General features: G+C 34.4%; 1 protein-coding gene across 1 annotated transcript; it reads right to left on the bottom strand.

The window, feature by feature from the left end:
- Positions 1-1010: 1010 nt before the first annotated feature.
- LOC127721076 (carboxypeptidase A2-like) lies at positions 1011-10890 on the bottom strand. Its single transcript, XM_052227759.1, has 6 exons — positions 10882-10890; positions 10296-10418; positions 5338-5425; positions 3783-3979; positions 2058-2142; positions 1011-1262 (listed from the first exon to the last, which is right to left on the bottom strand). The coding sequence occupies exons 1-6, from the start codon at positions 10888-10890 to the stop codon at positions 1051-1053; spliced, it is 714 nt and encodes a 237-aa protein (XP_052083719.1). The 3' UTR covers positions 1011-1050.
- Between the last annotated feature and the right edge of the window lie 924 nt (positions 10891-11814).

Raw genomic sequence — 11814 nt, 5'->3', positions numbered from 1 at the left:
TTAATTTCGTCCTACTCCTTTCTTATTTTAAGGGAAAAAATCCCCCGATCATCATTAGATGGCTCCAACATGGTCAAATCCGACATCCGACCTTGTAGGGTTTGGCGGTCGACCTTGGGACCTGGTGCTCATTTAAAAGACAATTTACTTTTAAAATGTTCAAACCGTTTCATTTAAATCTTTTATTTAATAAAAAAATTACCTGATGACCTGGGGAAATTTAAACGTAACCTTGTGACCTAAAGAGGGTACTCTACTGGAACCCTCATCAGCTTACTGAAAGAAATATTCAAAAAGGAAAAGCGAAGAATATGATATGATTGTCGGCAACACAAAACGCGGATCTGAAATACTCTTCCTCCAGTACACTGGACATCAAAAGTTAAAAATGTAAAAAATATAAAACGTTCGAGAGCAATGGAACCAGATGCAGATCAACAAAACACCGAATTTGTCAAAATATCGTTTGTTTACACAATACATATAGTGCAAATGCTTTCTGACTTGTTGTGTCATCTAGTTTGTGTCCTGGTAAACATAAACAGCGATTTTATTGAATGCGGATATTAAGCATCGGCTTTATTAAAGTAAGAAGTATGTTACTGAACTGAATCAGAATTGTATGCTTGTTTTCCATGGACGCATAAACAATTATACATCGTCGTTGAAGACAGAATTATACTATAGTACATTAAAATGTTGCGTATGAAGATTTTATGACATGTTTTTTTCTAGATTTAATAGACATAATGATTAATTCATCAATGATTCGATTCATTTCAAATTTTTAATGCCTTTTTTTTTTTAAATTAATAATCTGTTAAAAATAAGAAAAAATATTTACAGCAAAATCTCTCGCTACAAAGACATCCTGTGATGGGTCTCCTCAAATAAATGTTCGAACAGTTGACACCTAATATGAAAGTAATGAAAAGTTAAATTGGTTGCGCCTAATGTTTAATCAGAAAAAATATAAATTAAATAGATTAAATCATATAAGTCTTGTTAATCGTGCGGTCGTATGGGTATTTCTATCATTGTCAAATTTTTCTACTTCCGGCCAGTAGCGTTATCATCCGCATAGATCTCTTCTGCAAATTTCCAAAGTGAGGCGAATGTCTCTTCAATTGTAGGTGCAATCTGGTTTTCCGGAAGTTCAAAACCCCACGAGCTTCCACTTCCAGGTCGAAGTTCATAGGTGAATGAGTATTTGATGCCGTTGTTCAGCTTCATATGGTCATAGGCTCCCCCAGAAGCAACATCTGCAAAGTTAAAGATACAACAGTTAATGGAGGGTGTGAATGGAGGGTCCTTCATTTCTGTATTTCGTTATTTATAAGATACTAGTACAACCGATAATGTTTATATGAAAGTAAAAGGTGAAAAGTTGAGCAAAGTTCATTGTCCCTTAGTACCCAAATCTTTCAGATGTTTTGCAAACATTCATGAATTCAGACCAATATATTTTTTATCATTTACTATAAAATAGGGATTTATACACAATTCAGCGAGAGTGCCACGCTCTCTGCACGTTAATAACTCTTTGAGGGGTCAGTAGGTGGCCTGATGCAAGGCTAAATTTCTGTCCCTATCCAAAATACCCCCATTTTCAAGTGGCATTCCAAATTTTCATTCCTTCAACTCAATCGACCCCCTATTTCATAACCTAGCTTTTGTAATGATTGTTAATTTGTTCTCGTACTGTTCATGCATAAAATATTTGTAACTGGACGTTAATAAAACAACAATCAATCAATCAACCATAATTAACGGACCTCTGCTTAACAGCATTAATTTGGTGATTATCTTTTTTGGATGGCTGGAAATGTGTTTTTGTTTTCATACGAGAGCAATTTTATAATATATACTACGTTTCCGTGTCAATAGCTTCAACTGAAGGGTTTGTACATAATATATTGTCAAAATAAAAATAATGTAGATGCATGCAGTCTACATGTTGGTATATAAAAGGAATAATATGGGCACTGCCAGAAAAAAACAAGTGTCGCAGATTAAATTGTTGCTGTTTCCTACACTATTTTATATGTTTTACTTACACAGTATATCTGGAGGTGTTCCAACAAGGAAGGCAGTGTTATAGTATGATTCCAATTCTGCCTCAGCACTCCTAGCTATCCTTAACTAAATAGAAAAATGATGAAATACTAAAAATTTACTATGTTCGTTTTCACCTTAACAAAATGAATAGGTATGTCTGGTGAATTACAATGATTCAACGTTTAGAGACAATCCATCTAATGGGGAATAGTTCCTTAAAGCAAATCTTCCAAAAGATGAATTGCCCTAACCTGATTTACTGACAGGCCTATGATAACTTCTAAAAATTGACAATTTTCATGGCTACGAGTTCCCTAGGACAGTAAAGATAACACTCTACCAACTGAGCTTAAGGAGTACTCAACTAGCGCAGATAATGTAGGGCGGTAATATATAATTTATTAAGTAAAGGGAAGCACTGCTACTAATTTTAAGATATTTCCATGTATGGTGACGTAAAGATCATCACCTTACGGAAAACGTTATGACTCATGTCATAGTAAATGTAAAAACCCTCATGTCATAAAAAAAAGGAATGACCCTAATGTCATGGAAAAAGTAATGACCCTCATGTCATTAAAAAGTAATGACCCTCATGTCAAGGAAAAAGAAATTACCATCATTTCATTTAAAAAGTAATGACCCTCATGTCATGGAAATGAGTATTGACTCTCCTGTCATAGAAAAAGATATGAGCCTCATGTCATGGAAAAAGTAATGACCCTCATGTCATGGAAAGGAGTAATGACTCTCATGTCATGGAAAAAGAAATGACCCTCATGTCATGGAAAATGTAAAAACCCTCTTGTCATGGAAAAATTAATGACCATCATGTCAAGGAAAAAGAAATTACCCTCATTTCATTTAAAAAGTAATGACCCTCATGTCATGGAAAAAGTAATGACCCTCATGTCATGGAAAATAGTAATGACCCTCATGTTAAGGTAAAAGAAATTACCCTCATTTCATTTAAAAAGTAATGACCCTCATATCATGGAAAATGTAATGACCCTCATGCCATGGAAAATAGTAATGACTCTCATGTCATGGAAAAGAAATGACACTCATGTCATGGGAAAAGAAATGACCCTCTTGCCATGGAAAATGTAAAAACCCTCTTGTCATGGAAAAATTAATGATCCTCATTTCATGGAAAAGAGTAATGACCCTCATGCCATGGAAAATAAATGACTCTCATGTCATGGAAAAGAGTAATGACCCTGATGTCAATGAACACTTTGAGTTTTATTACCCGTATAACATTATTGTAGTTTTTTCATATCATTTCCAACATATTTGCCAAAGAAATAAAAAGTTAAATATCATATAAGAACATTATCAACGTCAAAAACAAAACGATATACGGTCACCTCACAAATGAATAGAGGTTCAATGCAATTTGAATGCGCAAATAGCACAGTTGCAGTACAAATAAAAAAAAGGCATACAAAAAAATCGCGGAATTTTTTGGAGCATGTAGGGAACGGATTTGTTATTTCCGGCAGAAGTTTCTGACATCACTCCACATTTTTGAGAGATTTTTTTTTTACAACTATTGCGCTTGTAACAGTTTAGTGAACAACGTTGTTTTGTTTTAGATTTTTTTAAGTCTGGTTTAACTAATCCTTATATTTCTCATTTGTTTATATGTTTGACTTGTAGAGATTCCGTACATTGTTTACCCAAAACTTATTTATAATGATGTTGAAATTGTTCTTAATTACCAATGTGTTATAATCACTAGGTTTGGAACTCTGATATCCCCATGGCAACAGAATATACTGAGAATAGCTGTGAATTGATATAAAAGCTACAGTGTTTGTAGTTTGGACTGCTGCATTCAGCGCTGCCGTTTCCGGTTCTGAGAGAGCACTGTTCCCACGGTATGTATCTGAGCAGGATTGTCCGGATGAACCAGTTCCTAAAACAAGTAACAGTTTGTTTATATATTCATTCACATTAAAAAAAAATCTAGAAATGGCTTATGATAGAATTATTCGAAAAACTAGGGCTTTTCTGCCCTTCGGGCAAAGAAGGTTTAATCCAGAAATGAAACCTTTTTTGTTTTCATGCTTTTCAGTATATTTTGCAAACTTCAAAACTCGTTCAAATCAATAATGAAACTTACAGGTGCACAACTATATATCCTATAGCAGAATCCGTGCAAGTTTGGTTAAAATCTGTCTATGTGTTTTTCTAGGAGTTTAAAAAAAAACAGATACAAGCAGAAATTGGTAAGTCCATGTTACAACGTATGATAAGTGAAATCTCAAATCACTCTGATCAAAAATTGAAATAGAAGGTCGACTTTATATCCTGTATACAAATCTGTACGAGTTTGGTTGAGATTGTCCAGCATTTTTCATGAGGACCTGAATGGGGTGTCCTTCATTTCTTTATTTTCATTTTTTAGAATATTTTCTCTATTTTTTTTATTGATTTTTACCCTTATTCTCTATTATTTATATTTCAGCACCCCATTATTCTCTATTTTCTATTTGTTTTGTCCTTTATTCTGCACTTTTTGCCCAATATTATATTTTCTGGAAACACCAACCCAGACCCTCATAAATGTTTGTCATTCCTGGATTTAAGCGATTCATTGTGAATTTCAAATTATTATTGGTTAAAATACAAATTTTATCGAATCAATTACCTCGCTATAGAGACAGGACTTCCACGAGACTATCGAGGGTCGGCGACTTATATTGAATATACAATTACATGCTTAAGTTGAAAATTATATGATAACTTTTTACAAATTATAGTTGTATTTAAGTTACAAAATCCGATGAGCCTGTGCGCATTTGATATATTTTTACCCGTTTGTAAGCTCTAAGCATTGTGAGGCAAATACCTATTTTCACTTCTTTGTGACGGTAAATGGAAATTTCTAGAATGAAATAATGGGTAAAATACTAAAAAAAACCATGACGAGTAAAATACTCTTTAAACCATGACTGACAAATGTTATAATACAAAATAAATTTGACATATATTAATTTCCTATTCAAATCAAAATAATTTATAGCAAACAGTTAAGTAGTTAATCTTCAATTACAGCAGTACATTATTCAGCTTTACTTTTTTGGGTAAATTTCACCCCTCGTTCCGCTGTGCACCAATCGATATGAAATTTTCACGCAATATTCCCAACCTACGGTTAAATTCCCAATAAACCACACACAGCTATAAATTATTTCTGAACTAAATTTTATATCATATTTTAATTTTTAATTATTTTTGATATACAATTTGTATTTCATTATTGTATGTTACCTCCAAAATTAGAATTCCAGTTTCTGTTCAAGTCGACTCCAAAACATATACCATTGTTTTGCCGTCTATTCTTTCTCCAAAGTCTCGACTAAAATTTAAAACAAATCAAATAATAAAGTGTATTTTACTTTAACATTCTGTATATCGACGAAGTTATCTTAGTAACATGACATTTTATACATGTATCATTCAGCTTATAGCTCTTACGTCATGCTTTTAAAAGCTTTACGAAAGTTGTCACATATAACAGGTCTTAATGTTACTTTTCATTTTTTAACTTCACAAGAACAATTTGCCATCTCATAATGTAAAGCATTCTGTGATAGGATGTGATGCATTTTTGGTTCAGAATGTAACTCATTCCGGGTTATATTTTAAAAAGCGTACACCAAGATTCAACGTTCTAAGCAATGGCCATTCATCCCTAAATGAAGTTTCGTGATTTTTTCTGAAACGGTGATTTACAAATGGTAACAAATAACATATTTACAACACTTGTGGACGATACAAGGTGACATACAAAATGTTTAACTGTTACCGTAGACATATGTATAGAGGGAAACAAACCAAAAAGAACTGTGAGTGAACTCTCACAAAAGAATATCCCGCCTCGAAATACTAAAAGTATTTGGGATTTTTCTTGTTATTGTTTTAAGAATAAATCAGGGCGTTGCGTTTTTTTTTCTTTTGAATTGCTTCACATTTTGTCATATCTAGGGCTTTTAAAAGTTTACTATACAGTATGAGTTTTGCTAATTGTTGGAGACCGCACAATGTTGTTAGTATACTCGTCTATATGTGTCATGTGGCTAGTTGTGTCATTCATCATCATACCACATCTGCCCACTTTTATATTATTATCCTGAAGTAAGCAAATGTCGACGATGTTCCCTTTAACATTGATAGATAATGATTGATTGTGGGTATAATATTTACTGACAGTGTCATTTTACACGGAAGGATTGTGGGTATAATATTTAATATTTGACAGTGCCATTTTACACGGAAGGATTGTGGGTATAATAATTACTGACAGTGCCATTTTACACGGAAGGATTGTGGGTATAATAATTACTGACTGTGCCATTTTACAAGGAAGGATTGTGGGCATAATATTTACTGACAGTGCCATTTTACACGGAGGGATTGTGGGTATAATAATTACTGACAGTGCCATTTTACACGGAAGGATTGTGGGTATAATATTTACTGACAGTGTCATTTTACACGGAAGGATTGCGGGTGTAATATTTACTGACAGTGCCATTTTACACGGAAGGATTGTGGGTATAATAATTACTGACAGTGCTATTTTACAAAATTTTGATTGCTTAACTCACAAGAGACATGTTTTGCGTAGTTGCACTGAAAAGTCGTCTACTTTATCTAACAATTTATAGATTATGTACTATTCCTAATCGTGAATTGTTTGACATAGTTTTGATACGCAAATGGGTTAATGTATCTAGGAAGAAGGCAGGAGACATTACCTTGTCAACACACTAATAATCTCTCCATTATAGCATCTTTAAACAAAACGTTCTCATTATAATTATTTCTTCGCAGTGTCATTAGACTATAAAGTTCCATTCGATATTCTCGCCATCTTGATACAACTGGTAATCAACCGCCTCGGTGTCTCGTGGTAGCATGCTAGCCTCGAGTACGGGATGTCGTGGGTTTGAACCCCGCTGTGTCAAACCAAAGACTTGAAAATTGGTATTTGCTGCTTCTCAGCGGGGCAGCCCCGATATTCTGACACCCCAGTAGTCCGACACCCCATTAGTCCGACACCCCATTAGCCCGACACCCCATTAGTCCGACACCCTATTGGTTCGACACCTAATAGTTCGACATTCCATTAGTCTGACATCGAAATGTTTAAAAAAAAATGTATTTATTTTTATATTAGAAAGCCAAATAACAGATTTGTTCAATATTAAGAAGAGGACACTGTCCTTTGTTGGAAGAGGTGATGCAATCTAGGTTAATGTATTAGTACAAAGTAGCAGAATTTCATCACCACTAACTAAAAGCACAAAATATTTTCTTCAGTCTTGACTAATTACTTTAAAATAAATACCTCTCGATACAGTATCTCAGAGATACAGGTTAAAAATGACGCAGTAAGATAATAAAGGAACCAATGAAGCTTTGCTGCGTACACGATTATATGAGTGAATATGACTTCAGAGAATAAGACGGTCACGTTTTTCTGGTATAACTCTAGCGACAAAAAGTAATAACGGTGCTGTAACTCAACTAAAACTTCTAATTTAATATTTTTTTGAAAAGAGGAGCTAAAATGTAACAGTAAAATGCCGTTAGTTGAAGAAAAACACCAGTTTAGTTTGTATATATGGGCACCAATATTCAAGAAAGAGTGAAATTAGGACAGATCACTCTGTTTTTCAAATATTGGGTATGCTGGTTCAATGATTATCTCTCTTCCAAATAATACTGTTCAGTTTTTGATGCGTTCGCCGCACAGGGACTCGGTATATTTATATTAAAATAGCGGAAATTCAATAGGTTCAACATTTTTATGCCCCAGCCGTTAGGCGAAGGGAGCATTAAGCATCCGTACGTCCACCCGTCCGTCCGTACGTCCGTACCAAAATTGGTTTCCGTTCTCTAACTTTAGTTCACCCTAACCAAATGTTATGAAACTTATACCCAAGGCATATTACCATAAAACACAGATCAATTTCGAATAAGGGTGGCGTCACTTTTATTGTTCTCTAGTTATGTCCCTTTATAACTTCATATGCAAGCGGGGGCATCATCTGTGTCCCATGGACGCATTCTCCATTTATTTTAATCAGGCATCAATATTTCGTAGTTTTTTAAGCAATGTGTAGTTTACTATCCACATCGGTAAACTGAAAAACCCTAAAGGGACCTAAGTCGCCATTTCGAATAGCCTACCTTCATTTACTTCCTACTTCCTACTACCTTACTCAGCTATTGTTTCAATAAGATAAAAAAATTCAAATTTCCCGGCGAAAGCAACGTAACTGGCAAACATGTCGTTTTTCAAAAACATAGACTCAATGGGAGATACATCTGTCATTATATCTAGCGGCAAATATTTCATGCATGTTCAGGATAAGAACTAATTAACAATAAATCCAGTAATAGGGGTCGACCAGAATGAAGAGCGATAATATGAAGCAGCTATATTCACTATAAGTCAATTCGGACGGCAAATGCCATCCGTTTTAACCGAGTTTAACAACCGTAATAAGGCATTCAATAAAGAACCAAATATAATCGAATGTTCAATTTTATAATGGATATTTTGACTTTCATTATATTTTATAAAGTATCGATTTTTAAATTCAAGTTCGGTGGAGATGGAAACCAACATGCTTGGATAATATAAGTTTTTGTTTGTTTGTTAATGAAATCTTTTTAGTTTGACAGTTTCGGAGATTATATTACAGTCTGTACATTTTCTTTACGACGAGAGACTGTTCTTCAAATTCCAAATTTTCCTCACCCCAAGGATGACTTTTGTATAAAAATATTTTAACTTTTGTGTTTTTTTTTTTCGATAAAGTAAACTCCTTGCCAAGTGGGGCGTCCTTTGGTTATGCTGAATGTATAAATACGCAGCCACGTTTGGTCTGAAAAAGGACATTACAACCGATGCCTCGTGTAGAGAAAGTGGCACGTTCTCTGCACTTTAAGAAACCTTGCAACAATATGGTAGGTCCGTAGGTGGTACCAACACTTGTTTACCTATATTTGTTCCTCCTAACAGAAGTTCCCCTGGAAACTTTGTTACAAACAATCCAATAATATCTGTTCCTTTTGGAACAAATATTATATATACCTTTTATTTCGTCAGGAACAAGTAACGTAATATTTTTTCCAGTGAAAATAATATTCCATATTTAGAACATATATTATAAAGGAACGTCTATTCCATGACAGTCTGTTGCCAGGTCAAATTTCTATGCTATCCAATATACCCTCATTTTCCAGTGGCAGTCCAAATTTTCCGCCCTCAATCCCGATCGAATCCTTATTACAGGACATACCTTTTGTATTAATTATTAATTTGTTTTCGTCTTTAACATGCATGAATTATTTGACACTGGACGTAAAGAAAACAGCAATCCACCAATCAAATTCCTTTTTAGCGTAGCGGGTTTTTTTTAAAAGAGCTAGGTTACACTTTGTTTTTATAAAGCAAAATATTGCAAGGTTGTCGATTGCCTTATATTTAAAGGATAATGGTATTTCTTACATATATGTACATGTTGGGAAGTGCTGTCTTTTCCATTTGTTTGTATGAAGTAGATTTTCAATTACAGCTTGTGTCGGACTATTGGGGTGTCGGACCAATGGGTGTAGGACTATTGGGGTGTCGGACTAATGGGGTTTCGGACTAATAGGGTGTCGGACCAATGGGGTGTCGGAATAGCGGGGCGACCCCTTCTCAGCTAAGCACGCGACATTAAGCAGTAAGAGCAAAGACTGGTCGGCTCGGAGTCTGAATATGAGTAGGGTGACATGTCAGCCTGCGGACTGTTAACATGTGAACAAGCACATTAAAAATCCGGCTCAACGTCCCGGTCTAATACAAAGCAGGGTTAATATTCATATAACATTAACATGTTCTCGTCCTTAATATGCATTTTCTTGCCGCTGGACGTTTTACAGCCATCCACCATCCTCATAATTATCATCATCATCATCATTACTACTTATCAAATATGAGTTGAGATAAGTTGCCTTATGATGCGGCAATGGTTCAGTTGACTAAATGCGATATAAAATTGGAACTTTGTCCTGGCCAAGAGGTTATATTAAATAAGAAAGATAAGGAATAAAATTACAGTATGGGTATTTAAGACCCGATCAACAATTATTGCTCCATGCACTTCATACCTTTTCAGAAAGGTAAAACTTTTTAAGCATTGTAATGACTATTCGTTTTTATTGCTTACCACCCAATAAGCGTAATCATATCCATCGGGATTGTGGACAGGGACAATGTACCAGTCGTACAGATCCAACATGGCGGTCGCTTTCTCTGCAGCAGCACCAGTTCCACCATATAATCTTGCAAGCTGAGGATTAAAGAAGAAATTTTTCCATTCCTTATCATTTCTTTCATCACATGACCTTTCCCCTAACCCCAGCTTTATTTAAGCCTGTACAATTTTAAGTGATATTTGAGAATTTACATTGAATCAACGAATTAGTTTTATGTTATGAAAAAAAACAGGTAAAGTGCAATAACATATCATATTGCACTAGTGCAAATACAGCTTCAAATTAGCGACGTCATCAATGACAAACAAAGTTTTAAGCATTTTTTTCAAGATTTTTCACACAATGAAAGGGTTATTGCATAAAACTATGGGAACATTTTCCCTCGTAGAATATATATTGCACTCGTGATTGCCGGTTATTATGATATGATAAAAGATTTTAAGACTATATTCACATTATTAGCTGTTGCCAAGCAGGTTGAAATTGTGATGAATTCTCTGGCATGGGTACCACATTCAATCCAGACAGCCTTCTTACCACTGCCATTTAAATCTGTTGATACCTGAAATGTATAATAACACCGTCGTCAAGTATGGCCATTATAAAGCATCATTGCAAATATGAATTAAACATCCAAACCAAGGACTGCAATCTATTGTATTGAAGGGAGGTGATGAACTAGGGTGATCGGGGATGTTACAGACAATACAATTTGTTAAGAGTAAAAGTGTTATATATGATTAAGTATCGGAATCTCAACTTCTTGTTTACCTTAGCTGTATTTGGCAAAAACTTCCGGAATTTTGGATCCTCAATGCTCTTCAACTTAATACTTTATTCGGCCTTCTTAACTTTTTTTGCTTCCAGCGTCACAGATGAGTCTTTGGCTCTTAAATAACCCACCCTTCTTTGGTTTCAAAAATATTTCTCATTGGACACTATTTACAAACGAAATATTCCTTACACAACTAAACATGTACAAAGTATCAGAGCATTATATAGTAGATACAGCTCTTAGTATCCCTTACAGGCGAAAATTTAAGATTTTACTAATAATACTATGGAATACAACTTTAGATAACTTACACAAAAGTTACACAAACTCCATTCTGGATCAGTGATTCTCGCGCATATTATCTAGATAATCATTACTTTTATCAAAGGGCATTTAAGATACATAATTAGACTGTTGATTTGACAAAAGATGCAACCTCTTAATTAAAAACTACTAAAGCTAATTGTGTTCCAATTCCCTGCAGAGCAACACCCTGCTATAATCAACAATTTATTACTTTAAAAATTAATCTTTTTCCTTCTACATGTAACATCTAAATCCTCAAGTTTCAATTACTGAATGTTTCAAGTAATATTTACCTAAAAAGAATAAATCTTCCACTTTAAAGTCTTCTAACATCTCAATTTGGCCTCTGGGCGAAATAGAAAATACTTTCATGCTCGTTCTTATTTAAC

Source organism: Mytilus californianus, unplaced genomic scaffold (assembly GCF_021869535.1).
Source record: "Mytilus californianus isolate M0D057914Y unplaced genomic scaffold, xbMytCali1.0.p SCAF_12, whole genome shotgun sequence".
NCBI classification, from domain to species: Eukaryota; Metazoa; Mollusca; class Bivalvia; order Mytilida; family Mytilidae; genus Mytilus; species Mytilus californianus.
Note: the sequence above shows the minus strand (reverse complement) of the source record. Positions and strands in the feature narration are given on the sequence as shown.